This window comes from Gymnodraco acuticeps, unplaced genomic scaffold (genome assembly GCF_902827175.1).
Source record: "Gymnodraco acuticeps unplaced genomic scaffold, fGymAcu1.1, whole genome shotgun sequence".
Lineage (NCBI taxonomy): Eukaryota > Metazoa > Chordata > Actinopteri > Perciformes > Bathydraconidae > Gymnodraco > Gymnodraco acuticeps.
In genome coordinates this window covers 155,550-175,847 of record NW_022991513.1, presented here as the reverse complement: position 1 = coordinate 175,847, position 20,298 = coordinate 155,550, and the positions used below count along the sequence as shown (strand labels likewise).

Below are 20,298 nucleotides of genomic sequence, written 5' to 3'. Positions count from 1 at the left end.
GTATCGGCCTTGAAAAAGCCATATCGGTCGATCCCTAATACACACACCCTCCCAGTCCTCCCGATGGCCAGTCGGTGCCTGCCGGTGAGCGTGGAAGTGTGGTCTGCCACAAGCGGGCGGCAGGAGCGGGGCTGTCAGCATCAGCTTGTAGAATGTATTTTAAACTCGATGCTCTCTGAAACTACGGGGCGGCCGAGGACAAAAAGTACATATGTGTTAATCGCGTTAAAATAATTAGTGCCGTGTAGTGCCGTGAAAAGAGTCGGAGGCGGTGTATTAAGAATGGAGTTCCAATCTTTATTATCCATTAATATCAGAGAGGTTAACACATGCACTGCTCTGCCTGATGAGCTAGCAGGAATGGCAGCTAAAGCTACAGGTGTTCCCACTAAAGGGTCCGTGTGGCAACACAATAAGCAAGGTGAATTATGGCCCACATGGTGTCACCACACAAGCCCCCCCAGAATTCACACAAAAACAAAATCAGCATGGCGGGGAGGAACGACACGCCGACCCCCACGACTCCTGAGCACGGGAGTCGGAAAAGTGACTTCCGCCTGTGCGGCCCCCGGAAGGGGAGGGACCGGAACAACAGGTCTTAAATCCGTGACAGGGGACGAGGCCGGGGGGCGGCCCTGTCGCGGAGGTCGAGCCAGCACCACAGGCTGGTCCAAGTCCAGGTGAGCAGCCTTCACCCGGTCCACCGAGACGTGCTCGGCCTTGCCACCCAGGTGCTTGTCCCCGTGCTCCAAGACCCGGAAAGGCCCATCATAAGGGCGCTGCAGGGGGCCTCTGTGCACATCGTGCCGGATGAACACGTGCTCCGCCGAGCGGAGCTCTGCGGGAACCTGGGACACCTGAGTACCGTGCTGAGTAGTAGGGATCGGAGCAAAGGCCTCAGCGGCGTCCTGCAGGAAAGCCCGCTGGGCCGACGCCGACCAGGGAGCCGATGCGTTAGGAAGGAAATCCCCTGGAACTCTCAACGGCTGCCCGTAGACCATCTCAGCCGTAGAGCACTGCAGGTCTTCTTTAGGCGCAGTCCTCAGGCCCAGCATCACCCAGGGCAGCTTGTCGACCAAATTCCCGTCCTTAAGGCCGGCTTTGAGGGCCGCCTTCATGGAGCGATGGAAGAGGCCGTTAGCCTGAGGGTGGTAAGCGGTAGTCCTGTGCAGCTTAACCCCCAAACCGCCTGCCACGGCGTTCCAGAGTTCGGACGTGAACTGAGGAAATGTCCGACGGGGTGCCAAAACGACACACCCACGTTGCAATGAAGGCCCGGGTAACGTCCGCGGCCGACGTCGAAACGAGCGGGACCGCCTCCGGCCAACGGGTCGTCCTGTCCACCATGGTGAGGAGGTAGGAAAAGCCCTGAGAGGAGGGCAATGGACCAACCAGGTCGATGTTGACGTGGTCAAACCTCCTCTCAGGCACCAGGAAACGCTCCAAAGGGGCCTTTGTGTGGCGGTGCACCTTAGCGCGCTGACAAGCCACGCACTCACCAGCCCAAGTCCTCACGTCCTTTTTCAGCCCATGCCAGACGAACTTCACGGCCGCCAAGCGCACCGAAGGCTTAACGCCGGTGTGACAGTCCGTGCACTGCCTCGAACACAGAGCGCCTCCAGCTGGCGGGAACGACTGGCCGCGACAGGCCTGTGGAGACGTCACACAGGAGGGTAACGCCCGCGTCGCCGAACACCACGTCCTCCAAGCGCAGCCCCGCGCCCTCCACCTTCAGAGCCTGTGACCTGGTCCGCCGCCATGCGAGTATAGTCCAGGCCCAACTGGACGGCTCCGATGACGACTCTGGAGAGGCAATCTGCAACCAGGTTCGACTTGCCAGCCACGTGCTTAATGTCTGTGGTGTACTCCGAGATGTAGGAAAGCTGCCTCTGCTGACGTGCCGACCAAGGCTCCGCCACTTTAGACATGGCGAAAGTGAGTGGCTTGAACGCAGTAAACTCCCGGCCATCCAGCATGAAACGGAAGGGCCGCACGGCCAAATAAAGACCCAGGAGCTCACGGTCAAAAGCGCTGTACCTGCGTTCTCTGGGCGTCAGCTGGCGGCTGAAAAAGGCGAGCGGCTGCCAAGCGCCCTCCACGTGCTGCTCGTGCACCGCGCCGACCGCGTAGTCCAACGCGTCCGTGGTGATGGAGATGGGAGCCGTAGATGATGGGTGTGCCAGCAAAGCCGCCTGAGCCAACGCGGTCTTGACCTCAGCAAAAGCTACGTCCGCCTCTGCCGTTCAATCGATCGCCTGGACGGGGGTCTTGCCCTTCAATGCTTCATACAGCGGCCGCATGATGTGTGCGGCCCGGGCGATGAAACGGTGGTAGAAGGTCACCATCCCCAGAAACTCACGGAGCGACCGGGCGAGGAAAAGCCGCAACAGCCTCCACCTTCGCCGGCAGAGGTGCCGAACCGCCCTTGGTGACGTGGTGCCCCAGGAAATCAATGTCAGACACCCCGAACTGGCACTTTGCAGGATTGATGATTAATCCGTGTTCGTTGAGCCGCGTGAAAAGGGCTCGGCGGTGGGACAGGTGCTCCTGCACTGAAGCGCTGGCGACGAGTATGTCGTCGAGGTAGACAAACACAAACGGCAGGTCCCGCAGCACCGAATCCATCAGGCGCTGGAACGTCTGAGCAGCATTCTTGAGTCCAAAAGGCATCCGCAGGAACTCAAAAAGTCCAAAAGGCGTTATCACAGCTGTCTTGGGAATGTCCAGAGGGTGCATGGGCACCTGGTGGTATCCACGCACCAGGTCCACCTTGGAAAACACCCCCGTACCGGCCAGATGCGCCGAAAAGTCCTGAATGTGCGGCACCGGATCGCTAGCGGTCAGGCGTAGTGGCGTCGTTGAGTCGGCGGTAATCCCACGCACGGGCGGAACCCGCCGTTCGGTTTGGGGACGACGTGCAGGGGGGAAGCCCAAGTACTGTCGGAACGGCGGACAATGCCCAGGCGCTCCATGGTTGCGAACTCCGCCCTCGCTACAGCCAGCTTAGAAGGGTTCAACCGCCGGGCCCTGGCGTAGACAGGAGGCCCCTCGGTAGTGACGTGGTGCTCAACGCCATGCTTAGTGGTAAGTGCAGAGAAGGTGGGCAGCGACAGGTCTGGAAACTCGGCCAACAGTCTGAGAAATGTGTCTGCCCCCGACAGCGAGCCCGACAGCCAAGTGTGCACACGAGGGAAGAAAACGTGAAGGCATCAACCAAACGCCTATTCTTAACGTCCACTAAGAGTCCATGAGCACACAAAAAATCCGCTCCGAGGAGGGGAAAATAAATGTCCGCTGTCACAAAATCCCAGTTGAAACGCTGTCCTCCGATGCACAAACACATAAGCCTCACGCCGTACGTGCGAATGGGACCGCCGTTAGCCGTCGTCAATCGCGGTCCGTGCCCACCCCGGGTGACGTCTTCACTGGACGCTGGAACTACGCTCCGTTGAGCGCCCGTGTCAAACAGAAACAGGCTCCCCGAAACGCTGTCGCTGACGAAGAGGAGCCTACACGTTCCTCCGTTTCCCGGGGGTTTGTAGCTGCACGGGGCGATGCATTTCTTCGCCATTGTCCCGAAACGTGCGTGGTCAAAGCACTCTCCGGTGTCTCCACACCGGCTCGATACAGCCGTGTCCTGCCTCCGCCACGCTTTCTTGACTGCAGATGGGCCGCTGAGCGTCGCGGCTAGGGCTGGGCGATTTTTTCGGTTTTCACGATTAATTGCATTTTTACTTTCCTACGGTTTGTGAAATGGCTAAACCGAAAAACCGCGATTTTTTTTTGGATCTGTAATCAAAAAGCTCCTCAAAAACACTATCGAAGCAGTTCCTGCCGTTGCTACGTTAGTTCAAACAGTAACAACGCACTAATTTTCTTAGCGGATGCATGTCAATTTAAATCAATAAAAAACTATTTTTTAAATCAATAAAATCATTTTCTAAATCCATAAAAGCATTTCAATTAATATTGGGAGTCATGTCGTTACTTTGCTGAGAATTTGGCCATGTAATAAGCGGGATAATGTGCACATTGCACATTGCATAATGTGCCTTCATGCCGATCCCTCCGCAAAAAAAACGGCTCGTTCGCGGGCGAGAGCCGGCTCCCGTCGTTCACTTAAATAGTTCGCGACCGACACATCACTACGACAGACGAAGCATAAAAATGTCCACGAACACAGATGAAGAAGAACTCATTCCTAAAAAAGGTACCACTTCAGTAAGTTCAGTTGTATGGAAGTGGTTCGGGTACAAGCAGTCAGACATAGAACAAACAACTGTTCTGTGTAAGGTCTGTAGAAAGACGATCGCTGCAAAACATGGGAACACAACCAACTTATTCCAGCACCTGCGACAGAGACATGCAGTGGTGGAAGCTACATGAAGCTAACTTCCCAAGACTGAGTTATCTGGCCAAGAAATATCTCTCCATTCCTGCCACAAGTGCCCCTTCGGAGAGGGTTTTCAGTACGGGGGGTAATATTGTAACATGCCAAAGAGCATGCTTCAAGCCAGAGGCAGTAGACAGGCTTGTCTTCCTCGCGAAAAACCTGTAGAAAACTTCCTAGAAAGTTAAAGGGATGTTATTTTGTTTGAGGGTATTTTTTTATTATTCATTTCATTATCATTATTTGTTGTATTTGTATCATTCAACATGATGATATTTTTAAATGATGAAACCAGTCTGAAGTGATTTTTTTGTTTGATGCCAACAGCAAGACTAACCTGGAATTCATGCATTGCAATTATTCTAATGGTTAACTTCCTGCAAGCTATAACAAACCCCAATATTACCTTTCCTGAAATCAACATCCTGTAACCTGATTTATTTTGGACATGTTTTTCTATTTCACTATTATATTAAAAACATATAACAATATATATTTTATTTTTAAAAATGTTTAACTGATGACCTATAGCCTTTATATTTTGTATTGGAACATAACAAAAACATATTTCATAAAACAGTTTTACATTTTCAAAGATATATGAGGCTTTATACTTTCTTTTAATTTTCTTTGAGATATGATTTGTTGAAATGATTGACAAAAGTGTATAATGTATATTTTTCTCACATAACTAAATATGCAACCCAAATTATTCTGGACAGTGATATTTAATAGGTTTTCTTTCCATGCAGGTGCATTTGGAAATAATAGAAATGTTGAAATTGAAATGAAACCAGATGCAGTCAACATTTCTAACATCAGATTCAGTTGTGGCATTTTTTTCATCCGTGAACCTTTGTTGGAAATGTGGATGATCCCAAAATAAAATGTCAAGTCCTCGCATCTTTACTCCAACCATCTGTTTTATTCTTCTTTTTACTCGCCATACTTAACTCACCACATCCAGGAGGATCCATATCATTTCAGAAAAAAATCGAGGTTTAAATCGAAAATCGTCCATTAGTTAGAAAAAATCGAGGTTTTATTTTTAGGCCAAATCGCCCAGCCCTAGTCGCGGCTAACGTTTCTGCACCGGGCTTCCTCAGCCAAGCCACGGGTTCCGTGACAGGCGTGTTGGCCAGCGCCGTCTGGACCCGGGGAGGCAAGTGACGCAGGAAAATCTCCGTGAATAAAATCCGGGGATCTCCCCCCCCGCCTAGCAGATTTAGCATTTTCTCCATTAGCTGGGATGGCTTGCTGTCTCCTAGGCCTTGAATGTCAAGTATCTGGCGGGCCCTCTCCTTAGCAGATAAGCTAAATGTCTTAAGGAGAAGGGCCTTAATCGCCTCATATTTGCCATGGTGTGGGGGGGCTGCGATAAATCCCACCAACCTGGACGACGTGGAGCTCCCCAGCACTGCTAGCACATGGTAGTATTTCAGGTCCCCGTCACGGACCTGTCGGCAAGCGAAATGCCTCCACGTGTGCGAACCATGCCTCCGCGTAGGGCTGTGCAATTTAATCGATCCTGCGATATATATCGATATTTAGTTTTCCGAGAAAGTATCGATATTTCAGTCGCGGGTATCGATACATTAAGTCTGATAACTGTGTTCGTTATTCTCGCGTCCAGGAGAGAAGCTTTAAAAAGGAGACTAATTGACTCTCTGAGAAGGTTCAAATGTATACTTTAATTAATAAAAAGCGCGGTAATGTTACAAGCAGAAGATGGTTCAGTCAGAAAAACAGCTGTGTTCTGGCTCTCGAGCGAAGGGAAGAGAGCGAGCTCCACCTTTCCAGCTGTTAAATATCCTCTGCTGGCTCCTCCCTGTGGGCCGGCCCTCCACGTCTCCAATGTACGTTGTTGCGCATTACAGAGGATTCAGACATTGTACATTAAATATATAACTAAACACGCCTTTTCTCCTCCTTATCTCTTTCATGACTTTTCATTTAATACATTTTAAACGCTGTAATCAATACTCCAAAAATACCTCACGGCTGGTATCATTTCCGGTAGTTCCGGATGTTGTCTCATGCTACCCACGTCTGTAAACAAACGTATTCCAATAAACTGTACCTTCATTTAATATTCAGCAATAATAATATCTCGTTGTCTATAGTTGTAGTGTTGAAATCAGTAGGTTTCGATGTGCAACACTCCGTGTCATATCGCTACTAAATTCACCTCTATAGTAAATGGTATATTAGCCACATGCTAAATGCTAACCGGAGATGAAGGATTTTCAGAATAAAAGCTTAACAACTGGTTGTGCACAAGAACTTCTAGTTTTTCAGTATAAAACAGCATTTAAACTGATGGTATGTTTAAGGTACTTTATGCCATCAAAACATTGATTTTAATTTCTAACAAGTCCCATTCAAATCCCCCGGGTTCCGCCACCTGCTGCACCTTTTAATTCTCCATTGTGATACTGCACTTTATGAACTTACGTTTCAAAGGCTTGTAAGCTACAGTTTGCACTGTTTCAATAAATGAAACAAATTTTCTCACCACATCTTTTGATTCATTTTGTCCAGCATTTGCAAGCTGTAGAGACTCTTTGTCAGAGCCATATATTGTATAATTGATGCTTTCAGTTTTCAGTTGAATTAATTCAATCCAAGTCAATGGAACACTCAAGATGTCACCAAAATCACACTGTCCCTTTAAAATCTTTCAGAAAATGATATAAGTGTATCGAATTATATCGAATCGTATCGAATCGTATCGTTGGCTGAATATCGTGATATATATCGTATTGTGAGCTGAATATCGTGTATCGTATCGTGAGATTAGTGTATCGCTACAGCCCTACCTCCGCGGCGTGCTCCCAGAATTCCGGCAGCTTTATGAAAACATCGCGCTCAACCATGTTCGTTAATTTAGTCCGGAAACTTTCTCGGAAAAGTCAGGGTCACCAGTGTAGTGCCGTGAAAAGAGAGTCGGAGGCGGTATATTAAGAATGGAGTTCCAATCTTTATTATCCATTAATATCAGAGAGGTTAACACATGCACTGCTCTGCCTGATGAGCTAGCAGGAATGGCAGCTAAAGCTACAGGTGTTCCCACTAAAGGGTCCGTGTGGCAACACAATAAGCAAGGTGAATTATGGTCCCACATGGTGTCACCACAGGCGTTAATTTTTTTTTGCATTAACGTGTTAACTTGACAGCCCTAATAATAATACTTAAAGGAAGGCTCCTGTCATTAGATAGTTTTTCAAAACTTCAGTATTTAGTGAAACATTATGTTTAAACCATACCTTGAAGAAATCAGTGTTATTCCCCGGTAAATAATGATTTTATAGCTCTTTTTTATCAAAACCTGTATATTCCGTCAGGCAGCTGCCATTTCGGCAATTTTCAGTAGTCACATGATCCGAAAAACTAGGTCGTGACGTCATCTATGCGTTCACTTTGTAAACACACGACGAAAACATGGCGGAGTATTTGAGTTTTGATTCGTCAGCCGAGGAAGAAGTTTAGAAAAATAAAGTCCAGGCGGACTTACTTTGAATTATCACTATAGGTATTCATTCCATCCAAATACAACTGTAAAAATAATAATAAACATACTCTGTTATCCTCTTAGGCCCCACGGACCCGGGGCCGAAATCGCGTCATTTGCAGGAAACAATGTCTAAGGAACCTTAATATTTAATAAACTATGAATATTTTATATCCATATAACGGGAAAAAAACTAATTTAACTAGGGATGCTCCGATCGATCGGTCACCGATCAATATCGGCCGATACTCACTCTCTACCGATCGATCGGTGCTCTCTAAACATGCCGATCGCGAGAGCCGATCGCATGACGTAAAATACATGACACTTTTCTCTGTGTGCGGCAAAACAAGCTCGCCAAAATGGCTTCACCGGTCTGGCATTATTTTAAGGTGTCTGAAAAAGACAGTAAAATAGCGGTATGCAACGTGTGTGAAGCAGAAATCCTGCAGCTCCGCCCGCCGGACAGGTAAGCGCAGCGAAACACACACACAGGGAGAACCAGACCGCAGTTCATTTCCTCATATTCCAAACGAGAAATTACGGTAGCAAATCACCCGGTTCTTTACGACCAGAACTATTAACGGGATACAAACCGGAGGAACCAGGCATGGAGGGAGGTGGCAGAGACAGTGGGTGAAACTGGTTTTCGCCTGTTTGGGGAGTTTATATATATATTGCTCGCATAAAATCCCCAGGTTTTTTTGCTTTGTATGTCGGGGGCGGGAGATTCATGTGATTGGTTGTTGGTCGCGTTGCTTGCAAAAAATCCCCAAGCTTTCAGACACGCCCAGCTCCAAGATTTTCAAGAATTTTGAAAAGCTGCTGTGTGGACGTACCGTAAGAGTTAGACCTAACACACTTAGCTATTTTATCTACCTCTGGAACAAGCTAAACTAGTTATTATAAATATATTTATTCTTCATTGTCGGGTCACTCATTATTGGATCAGTGAGCTGCATGAGATACTGACTGGCTGTCAGGAGAGGGAGAGAGGGGGGAGAGAGAGAGGGAGAGAGGAAAAGAGAGCGCTTCCGCTAATTTCTCCCGTGTTATTATCCAAAGTGAATGTAAACTTGAATAATGTACATCATTTGAATGTAATAATTAAGTTGATTGTTGTTTGTGGAAGCTCCAGTGAATGAGCCCCATTAACTGAGTTTAAACATCACTTTAAATGGAAGATTTAAAGTGATGTTTCAATCTTCCATTTAGGCCCCGCCCACTCGATCGGATCGGCGACCGGTATTGGCCGATACTGATTCCGGCGATCGGCCCCGAAATTGGCAATCGGAGCATCCCTAAATTTAACTGATCTTTTTTCATTTTTTTCTTCAAAAAAAACCACACAATGCTAACAGTGAGCCTCTGAATTAGCCCAGAGCGAAAAATGCTAACCTATTACTGCACCGAAAATCACTCCTAGCTCCCTTATTACTTATCCTAGCTGCACATCCAACACATGATCGTAAAGATACAGAATCTAACGGTGCTCACCTCAACACTGAAAGATACAAACTCGCGACGTTATCAACAAAAACGTACATCAAAACAAGTGGCGCTAGGTACTAACATGCGCTAGGCTAACATGGCTTACCTTGGTCTTTGTCTGGTCTTCAATGGCATTACAACGATAAAAACGATGATGTAGTTAATCCATAGGTTAATATCCAATGTGACTGTGTCCCCTTTGAAATGTTCTGATAATCTATAAGAAATAAAACTGCAATTCCGTTATCTGCTGTCCGCTCCGTGCGCTCTGGGTCCTGCAATTCCTGCTTCCTTACGTAGTAAACAATAAGTAAAGTCTGCTGAGTAATGTGCTTACGCTGGCTGGTATTGGCAGTGCACTGCATCCCCATTAAGTAATGGTTGATTAATAAATCCCATTTTATGTTTCATCATACTCTCAGAGAGTAGTCGTCCGGAAACTTGAAATGTTCGCTGCATACATGCGCCTGTGGATCTTTCGGTTCGGGCCGAGCACATTTCGCTAGCCACTGCCTCCGAACGTACTTCCTACGCTTACCCGTTGGCAGTAGATGGAACCGAGCATTCCGTGGATTGTTCCTATCCGAATTGTGGCAATGTTTCGCGATACAATGAGGCATATTTCTATAGAATTGAGAGAGTAACTAGAGTAAACAACATGAACAAAGCACATCCGTCAATTTGTCCTCGACACCAAACGCATAGTTCACGTCACTTTCGGTAAAATAAGTCATGTGACTCGTCAAAATGGCGCCGCCCACAGGGTTGATGTTATTTCGGTAATTAATCAGCTTAAAATCACTGATAACGTCATCGGATACATTTTTAAAAAAAAAGACTGGCAGAGACTGGTCTGTTTTATCGGATGATAATTATTTAAAAATGCGTGTCATGAGCATTCCCTCCCTTTAACTCTGTGTGTTGCTGCTAGCATACATAATACCCGACGTGGAAAAGTTACTCGTGGATGGGGCTACAGAGCTACTAGAAAACGGTGCATTTCTCCGTTTGAATGTGGTGCACTTTTGAAAGATGTTTAAACAAATTGCTCGTGTTACCGCCCTTACATGCTAAACTCTTATTGCACTTTTGGTAACGAGGATTGTCCACATCGAGATGGTTAAAGTTTAACCACACCTCGGAGCGCGTTCTCTCCATCTCCTCCGTGTGTGTTGCTGCATGTAGCAGCTGAGTGTGTGTAAACTGCCCCGCCCTCTCGCAAGCAGGCGGGGGAGAAAGATCTCTCGTTTGGATTGGAAAGATCGAAAATACTAAATATAATCATTGACACATTTTGCAGCCTTTTTGCATATTAGAAACGGAGTTGGCGACACAAAACCTGAAAAATAATGTTTGTGTAGAAATAATACATGTGACATTTTTTTTTTTTACATGTCTCCAGTACAGATAAAAAAGACCAATAACATCGGAGCTTAACAGTACCATGGTCTTTAATAATTCAGCCCCGGGGCCCGTTTAATACCGGGGCTCGGTACCCATCCCTATATATTATCAATATATAGTCTTTGGTATCTTCATCGACTCACCGCCAGAGCGATCCAGATGTGCAGCTGTGTGTGCTCCTGCTTCAGGATACTGATGACCTCGTCTCCTTCGGGCAGCTGGTCAAAGTCAAGCTCGATGACCTGCAAGACACAATTTATTGAATCACTGAGCATCAATGTCTGACAAAATTCAACCTCAATATGCATGCCCATTAGTACATTTAGTGTATTATGACATGACCGTTTCATTAACACCATATTTTATAAAAGGTATTTAATTCACTGGATAGGCCAGGGGTCGGCAACCCGCGGCCCTTTAAGCCCTCTGCTCTGGCTCCCTTGAGCTTAGACAAAAATAAGAAGGAAATAAAATAAAAGTATTTGGAGGACTATTTATATTTTGTTGCATGGTTGAAAATGTTTCGTATCTTGTATTTTGAGGTGATACTGTGACACATAAATAAAAAACAAAACGGTTTTAATTAGGTCAACTAAAAGATGCGTCACATCCTGCCACGGTCCCGCGCGAGTGCCTTTTCTTGGAGGCGAATAACCTGACCCCCGGCTCGAGCTATGGATAAATCAAAGAAAAGTACCGGAGGAACACAGGATTTAATTCTGTGTGGACAGAGTTATATGCTTTCACAGCAAACGATGCTGGTTTACCGGTATGTTTGATATGTAGAGAGAAGTTGTCAACGGTGGTGCAGCCTTTACGTATCGAGGAACAACAAGGGAGAGGAAGACAGCTGACGATCTTCAGTCATAATTCAATGGGGTATGTCATTTGTTTCAGAAAACGCTTTTTGTTATATTCCATGGAATGCTCTTAACGTCCCGATAGCAATGAATATATTAAATGCTTTGACAATAAACACATACAAAAATGAATCTCTGGAAGCCGTGGCGCTGTAAAAAGCACGACCAATCATCTAAGCCGGCCCGGCCATCCAGTAACTGGATGGCCTACCTGCCTGTCAGCCTTCCATCTGTGCACAAACTTATCTCGTGCCCTCATTGGTCATGTGAGCGTTCGTGTGTGTTGGAGGAGGGACTTAAGAAAGTCTGAAGGAAGAGGCATATTTTTTCCGGTTGTGTACTTTCAAATTCTAGCGCACTCGAGCTGGTTTCGCCATTCTTACCTACCCTACCTCTAACTCTTTTTAGGGTGCAGCTATATGTTTTATTTATTTCAAAGTGAGCCCATTTTAATAATATGTTTTTTTCCTTCAAATGTGCAGAGGACTCCCCAAGTGCTGTGTTTAATTTATTTTAAAGTAGGCCTGTGTATTATTTTTAATTCTCCTTATAAGAGTTCTTTGTTTCTTATCAGAGGTTAACAGTTGTATATCATGTAATAAATAGCCTAATAAATGCAAAAAAAACTAGTTTTTGTCTGATATAACAATAAAAAACTATGAAATATGTTTTGCGGCTCCAGACAAAAACATTTTTGGGAAAAAGGAGCAAAATGGCTCTTTTGGTCAAAAAGGTTGCAGACCTCTGGGATAGGCTAACATATCATCAGTATTATCCTTGCACCATCGGTTCTAATGCAACTCAACAGCAGCACACACCTCAGTCTGGCATTCAAAACAGTATTTATACTTTAATGATTGCAACAACTTATATTATTAATAAACATCCAACATGTTTCATTTGATATAGATAACTTTAATAACAGAGTATGGATGCAATGGAGTTAGGATACTGACTGATGTTGTTGCATGTTAAAATACCAAATAGCTTTTGATCAGATATGGAAACTCATTGAACGTTTTTATTTATTTTTAAATAATTAAAACTGAGCTTTTAGATTAAATGTGAATTGCTTAATTGAGAAGGACAATGGCAGAAAACATAAAAACAACTGAGCTCACAACTTGCATAAGAGCCTAAGCTCATATTTCTGCTGACAGTAATATAGTTTACTGAAGTAATGTTTCGTTACTTTTGTACCTGCAGCACAAAAAAAAAAAATCACTGGCATCTAAGATTCGGGGTAACTGCCAGATATTTTAATCACTATGATTAATTTATATTCCCGCTGCAGCTAAAGCTAGCCAGAGTTAGCATTAAAGGCTAGAAGCGCAGCGAGGTTCACTTAGTCAACAAACAAAATACATCAAGTTGAGCCGAGTTTTACCTCATCGGTGTCCCGTAAAGGGATTTCGATGGATCCCCGAGACATCTTGGCCACAGTGATATCCACTTTGAGTCAGAATGATTACAAAATATATACAAAAATCTCCAACAGCCCGTTGTCTGTTGATGGCTACTTCATACTTCCGACAGGAAACACACGGTGCAACGAAAATGGTGTCCGGGCAAGTTGATGGGGACAGAGAGTGTTCCTCCTGGAGGTGAATACATGTTGTCTTTTCCTGAAAACACGGTTAAGAACATTACTAAGAGATCAAATATGTTCATGTAAATATATACAGCATCTCCAGGATTACTTTAGTGAGTTTGTTGAAAACCGAACAGATTCTCTATGAATTTATTTCATATAAAACTATGTAGCTCAAAGTTTCAGCTGCAGAAAATGTACAAAATGTACAAAATGTACTCTCATTTTCAAAATCTGGTAGAAATGTTTTGCAGGCTGCATTTTTTTTATGTTAAACTGGTTAAGCTTAATATAAATCTATTATACGGCTTTATTGTCACAGACTACAGGGATGAGGTGACTGAGGTGGGGGTGGAGGATTGGGAGAGAGGGTGCTGGGGGGGATGTCAGCTGGTTTTGATGTGAAGCAGTGGAAACAAGCATATGGGCATCTTGGAGACTTCTTGTGCAAACATCACAGTGAGTCAAAGGAGAACATAATGACATTTCACCTCCTGATTTAGAATTTTACCATCTTATTTTCTTTTCAGAAGAGCTGTCCCGGACTAAGAGGTAACATTTGATATTTGTTTCTCTATTTAAATACTTTTTTCATGGCTACTTGTTATATAATAAACAAAAACAGTGAGCTAAAATGTAAATACAGACATGATTTAACCATGTCATCTATTTTTTATTAACTATACAATATACATTGTTAGCATTGGATATTTGTGTTGTGCTCTTCTTGAAAACATGTTATTCAACACGGTATTGCCACCATAATGGCTTTTTGGGAGCTAATAAACGTCACATTTGTCAATGTCATTGTAGGATGACACCCACTGCGTCCATGTAAACATGCAAAGCAGTCAGATCTGGAGAGTAGTCATTGTCTGTTTCAATTTGAATGTTTCTTTCTACTCTGGGTTTATTGCTTTTTGACCTAACAATGAAAGTAGAGATATGTAAAACATTTGATTTTCATTATAAAATCAGGTCATGTAGAAACATCTCCAGGGATTCAGGAGAAAAAAGCACAATGTCTGACGGCAATGATGGTAAGTGTTGCAGTTACTTTGTTCTTATATCAAACAAATATTTACAGAACATTATTTGTATTTACATGTATACTTCTGTGCATAAATATGTGCTAACCAATCTTAAATCAGCTGGGAGTGGAACAAGGGGTGTGCTCGAGGACAATAATGACACAGGAGGATTCTCTGAACATGAACTCCTTGACATCATGTATAATGCCTGTAACACCTCCAACACAGGTAAACAGTAGTGTGTTGATTTGAACAAAAATACATTGAAATAAGCATATGACTGTGAATCATGGCTCCTGCGTCCCTCTCATCATCAGGAGAGGTGTTGGCCTCCACCATGCTGCAGTACCTGCAGACCATGACCACTCAGAGTCCGGAGCAGGACCGACTGGCGGCCCTGCGGCGGCTGCTCGACCCGGACTGTCAGGACCCTCATGTGAGCAGAGAGACTTTCCACTCCATCATGAGGGAGTGGATCGCACAGTGCAGCCAGGACAGGTGAGATACTCATCAACTGGTTCATAACTTAATCTGGATTTAGAAACTACCTTTAAAATAATTGACAACCTTGACATTGGTAAACGTTGTCCTCTCAATGTGTTCCATTTTCATTAAATACCTGAAAATCTAGAAGACGTAAAAGCATCTGTACTGTCATATTTATAACAATCTTAATAATCTACATCATGTTGTTAAATGCAATCACCAATGCATTTCATAAAGAGCAAAACATTTCAGTGAATACAAAAGTCTTTTTTTCAGCTGTATAACAATGTGCAACATGGATGGATTTTTAAAGTCTATATTTCGGGTTCACTGTGTTACTTATTTCTCAGAAATCATTTTCCCTCCCCTCACATTGTCTAGCAATATATCTCAGTGATAATTATCGTATAAAAAGTGTTTTGTTAATTCAATATTTTATTAATCAGCATTTTCCATTATGTGGGAACTAATCCTAACTCCTCCTGTGTTTCAGTTCTGATTTGGACAGCACTCATGTATCTTGGCCTGACTCCTCTAAAGTCCCTGTAAATGGTAGGCAGTTAATGTTTTGTTCACACTTTTGAGAAACATCCCAATCACATTAAACAAAGTTTTTAATAAACCAGATTTTCTTTCAGGACTGGATTTCTCTGCTGCCTCTCCAGAAAGCCACCAGTGTCTATGGTTTGTTATCTCCCTTCTTTAATCTCTGCATGTTACCTCCTGTAATCAACGTGTTGTCGTTCTTCACCACACACTGTTTGTTGCTGCAGTGATGGAAAAGACCTGTTGGGCACGGTGACTGAACTGAAGCACGCTCACAGAAAGCTGAGTGAGCAGAACAGCAGCCTGCTGAGGACGGTGGCTCAGTGTGAAGACGTCAACCTGCAGCTCTCTCTGGAGGTCACTGAGCTGCGAGCAAAGCTGACCAGGTGAAGGATTAATACTTTCATGTTCTTTAAATTAAAGAACTTTCTTCATTCATATAACTCCAGTAACAGTTTGTAGGATTAAACTGTGTATGTTGACCAAAGCACATCATTGTCTCCTTCAGTTTAATTATTTCTTGTAATCCTTATGGTGTATACTTCCCTCACAAACCGTAACACTAACTATCATCTGTAACAAAACAGAGAACAAAAATGTACGTCTTACATTTAAGATCCCATATACATAATAATACATTTATTTCAGACTTAAGGCAACATTTTGAAGAAACCTGACACATTTGAGTGACATTTCTCTAAGCTACTGGCAGATAAATAGTCAAATAAATCAAACATTATCTACTACAAATAAAGTGAACAATTTATACTGCAGCAAATTGACGAAAAAACTATTTGATCAGTGTCTCTGCCTGGCCATCTCTTCTGTCGTGCACATAGTTTAAAAAACGTAAACATGAAATGGTATTTTTATACCCTGGCCTGTTATATTTTATATTATGTTGTAGAACCAGACCAAAACAATAACGATGTAAAGAAACTTTCTTATAAAGAAACTACAACACTTGACTTTTCCAATAACTAAATACTGGTTCAAAACCAGTATAAAATCTCGGTTCATACTCTTCTTGTATATTTGGGTGTTTTGGTTGTGAGTAGAGGTGAATAAAACAATAAGCTGTGATGTGTTTCTGTTTGTGGTGTGCAGTGCTCAGCGGTCAGCAGTGAGAGCCAGATCCCAGACAGAAGAACTGGAGGAGACCCGCCGGGCCTTTAAAGAGGCTCAGGAGAGGGCCAGCCGCACCCAGAGCAGCTGCACCAAACTGGTACAACACACAATGAACCATCTCCCAGTGACCTTCTCAGTTACATTTTTCATGACAAATATTTAAATGTAAATCTATTATCATTTTCAGAGCAATGAGATTGAATGCCTGAAGGTTCACATCAGGAGGCTTGAAGACAAGGTAACGTAGATCTTAATGTACGTCCAAAATGTAGGCACCTTAAAGTTGTTTTATTGTTATTCGCCAACAAAGGATTGCACAGCAACATTTCAATTGTGGAGCGTTATTCTCCACATTTTCTTTTAACAAATGATCATCTGTGAGGTTTTAGTTACCTGCTGCAGAGCACTCCTCTCCTGGGCCTTGTACTATACTCGCCAGTTTGTAATCTTCTCAGTAAGGATGCTTTCTACTGCTGCTCTGTACAAGTTGACTTGGCAGGGGGACTTTGCCGTCATGAGTTTCCTCTAATAATGAAGTTGTTTCTGAGCTTTCTTAACCAAGGTAGTGAGATGTGAGAAAACTATGTCTGGTTGTTTGTGAGGCTGATTCCCAGGAACCATAAACTGTTTACTAGCTTAACCTTAACTACTACTCTACTGTTGATTTGTTCTTGATATGAATGCTCATTGCTGTTTCTAATCCAGTGGATAATGGATCTAAAAAAGGGTGATTGTTTTTTCCTTTTGTCCTCACAGAATGAGAAACTGACCTTTGAAAGGACGTGTTCTGAAGATAGTCTCAACAAACTCAGGAAGGCCAACACTGAGCTAAGGGTAGGAACAGATCAGTAAGACACTTTAGTGTTTGTCTATGTGTATTGTGTTTTAATTGAGGTTTAAACATCTAAATGTTCACAGGCCGAACTTGAGGAAACCCTGGTTATGTTGACACTGAGAGACAGAGAAATTGCAAAGGTTGGTCTATCTCGGTATTTTCACCATAAAATATCAGTCAACGTTTTATTTTGTATCTTAACTTTACCTTCAAATGTTCCTGTGTAGAAAGACATTCTCATGGATAAAATGAAGAACTGTCACATGGAGAATCACAGCATGATTGAGGTACGTATTTGTCCTAAAGTAAAGACAAACCAGCCGCATTTGAATATGGTTCTCTATGAGAGGGAACAAATGTAACCTTATTTGACCTCTAATACCATTGAGTAGAGGAAAGACATTATGTTAAATCATGAAAAGAGGAAACTAGTATTAAGCATGTACAAGTTAAGCAAAGTTATCAGCTTCCTAATGCGAGAATTTAAAACAAAACTTGATTTATTTCGGCAAAGTTATGAATGTCTGGAATTTCCTTGTTTTATTAAAAGGTTTCTGCTGTTTGTGTTGTTCACCACATAAACTGTGTTCTGGTTTTGTAGGGTCTGCAGTCAGAGATGGTTAAGTTACAGAACCATTCACACCAAGTTCTTTTGAGGTACTAAACATGTTCACATCTGCATTTCTTCTACAAAACTAACAACACTTAAAGGTCACCTATTATGGAAAATCCACTTTTTCATGTCTTGTATACATAAACATGTGTCCCCTCTGTGTAAAGAGATTCTGAAAGTTTAAGGAAATAAGATTCGCTCACTTTTTTGTCCTGATCCATTTATATAAAAACCTGTCTGAAAATCAGATTTAGGCCACTTTATGATGTCATAACGATTTTTTTGGCTTGTGTAACCATTAGCCAATCACCAACCAAGGTAACCCCCCCACCTTATCACCTGAATCTCCTCCTAGAGCACCATTGTGTTCTTTTTAACCAAATATCTCTCAGAGGGGCGTGGGGAGTGGCTCCTTATTTTCATCTAAAGTAACAGACAGAGAATCAGCACTTTTGAAACAGGGCTGAAACAGAGGGGATTATGGGATGCTGCAATGCATGATCTGTACGGTATTTGGAGGCAAACACTTCAGAGACATGTTTGTATATATCTGAGACCTATAATAAAGTCATGAAAAACAGTATGATAGGGGACCTTTAATGACCCATTAAAACCCATTTTCCATAATTTAAAGAACCTTTCCACACAATAGGCAGACAATTGTTTTCATCTAATGTAACACAAGTGAGGGTTTTCCGTCTGTTCCTGGCAGGTATGACAGACACTGTATCAGTCCTCAGAGTCTCAGCCGAGACCCTCCAAACCACCGCTCTCTGCAGAGCGAGATGCACGATATGCAACAGGTAGAAGCACACGCTAAACTGCAGGTTATCTTTACATGGTGCTGATATTCCATCTCATGTGTCCGTTACTGCCCTTTGTCTGCAGCAGCATCACGACTTAAGCCTCTCGTCCCTGCAAACACACAGCGATGATATTCAGAGCATCATCCACAAGATCAAGTCTGCAGAAATTGCTCATCTTCTGCACAATAAGTATCCTGAGAGGGTGAGGAGAGAGTCAAGAAGATGATAATTATGACATGCGCTAATATGTATGTGTATAAATCTCTTTGGTATCTTCTCTCACACGCAGGACTCCGCTCCTGTAGAAACACAGGAGAGGCCTCGTCCTCAGCGCCAGCAGCAACAGGCAAGCATCAAGCAGCAGCTTGTCAATGTGTATGTGAGTTTTTTACCTCTCTTTCTCCTGTTATGGTAACAGACTGGATTTGGTTGATGTTCGTCTCTGTTCTTCTGAGAAGCTTTCTCTGGCTATTAAAAGAGGGTGTCTGGTTTTGTCAGTGTATTTATGGGCATCTCCGTTACGCAACCCATAGGATTTACTATTGTCTGCGTGTTTGACTCTATCGAGCATAAGTGCAGTTTTAGTACCCCTTGGTAGTTACAGTCATAACAACGTGTAAAAGAGATGTTTATAAAGCTGGGATGGTGGTTTCAGGCTGCAGGAGCTGGAGCTGCAGAAGTGTGTGTGGGAGGAAAGAGAGGAGAAGGTGGAGGAGCGGAGGAGAGCCTGGGAGAAGGAGCAAAAGCAGAGCCAGACGGAGAGCCAGACTCAGATGCAGGACGCCAAGCAGGTGGCTGTGGTTAACTGGTGGAAAGCCCACAGCGTGGAGGGGGCTAAGGCCCGGACCAAAGACCCTCAGCCGGGCCGGAAGGTCTCCGAGACACGAGCAAAGCTTCAGCAAGCAGAGCAGACCATCAGTGATATGAGGGAGCAGATCTGCCTCCTGCAAGCTTCTGTAAGATCTGCACAGGAGTGTGTCACCGAGCAAAAGAAGCGCAGTCTTTATATCAACAAGGGAACCAACACTGAGAGAGAGGAGCCAGGCAGAGCCGTGGAGAAGGTTGTGAAGGATCAGAGGGATGCAGCCGTGGCCACAGAGATTACAGGTGGAGCTTCAGAGCAGGAGCAAACCAAACTCAGGGCGACCGCAGACGGCCTCCTGAAGACGCTCAGGAGAATGGAGGCGATGGTCAACAGCGCCCTGGAGACCGCTGAGCTGGTGAGAGAGAGCGAGCAGAGGGTGGGCCAGGTGAGAGAGAGGATGGAGAGCATCACCCTAAAGGTGGAGGAGGCTCTGGAGCGAGCAGCCGACTCTGACCAGAAGCTGAACAATCTGGAGGCCAAGAGCGGAGAAAAAGATCAAACTCAGGTTTGTCCGTCTGTGTTAAATATCTAGGTTTGCTTTCAAGAGAGTAATAGTGACATTTAATTATAGTTTTTATTTTATTCTGAAATATCAAGTTTAAAGTACAAGTATGTTGATCTGAAGGAATGAATGCCTGGACTTATTATATTATATTTTGTATTACAATTTGAATGAAATAGAGCAGAAAAGTTGATATGAAACCATCAAATTACAACAACATCTAATTTATGTGGAAATAA

At 43.9% G+C, this 20,298-nt stretch overlaps 2 protein-coding genes across 2 annotated transcripts in view; one reads left to right on the top strand and one right to left on the bottom strand.

Moving 5' to 3' along the window:
• Positions 1-13,246, bottom strand: part of ctr9 (CTR9 homolog, Paf1/RNA polymerase II complex component) — a 36,860-nt gene extending 23,614 nt beyond the window's left edge. Inside the window, exons 1-2 of the mRNA XM_034196932.1 lie at positions 13,044-13,246; positions 10,940-11,038 (exon numbers count right to left, since the gene is read on the bottom strand). Coding sequence (XP_034052823.1) covers positions 10,940-11,038; positions 13,044-13,088 — 144 coding nt within the window. The 5' untranslated portion in view covers positions 13,089-13,246. The remainder of the gene's footprint in view (positions 1-10,939; positions 11,039-13,043) is intronic.
• A 454-nt stretch (positions 13,247-13,700) lies between these two features.
• Positions 13,701-20,298, top strand: part of mrvi1 (murine retrovirus integration site 1 homolog) — a 33,879-nt gene continuing 27,281 nt past the window's right edge. The window contains exons 1-17 of the mRNA XM_034196931.1: positions 13,701-13,799; positions 14,226-14,287; positions 14,399-14,506; positions 14,596-14,776; positions 15,258-15,316; positions 15,403-15,448; positions 15,538-15,696; positions 16,418-16,535; positions 16,626-16,676; positions 17,195-17,272; positions 17,357-17,413; positions 17,501-17,560; positions 17,875-17,930; positions 18,599-18,689; positions 18,775-18,894; positions 18,982-19,067; positions 19,348-20,062. Of these exons, the coding sequence (XP_034052822.1) occupies positions 14,269-14,287; positions 14,399-14,506; positions 14,596-14,776; positions 15,258-15,316; positions 15,403-15,448; positions 15,538-15,696; positions 16,418-16,535; positions 16,626-16,676; positions 17,195-17,272; positions 17,357-17,413; positions 17,501-17,560; positions 17,875-17,930; positions 18,599-18,689; positions 18,775-18,894; positions 18,982-19,067; positions 19,348-20,062 (2,004 nt within the window). The 5' untranslated portion in view covers positions 13,701-13,799; positions 14,226-14,268. The remainder of the gene's footprint in view (positions 13,800-14,225; positions 14,288-14,398; positions 14,507-14,595; positions 14,777-15,257; positions 15,317-15,402; positions 15,449-15,537; positions 15,697-16,417; positions 16,536-16,625; positions 16,677-17,194; positions 17,273-17,356; positions 17,414-17,500; positions 17,561-17,874; positions 17,931-18,598; positions 18,690-18,774; positions 18,895-18,981; positions 19,068-19,347; positions 20,063-20,298) is intronic.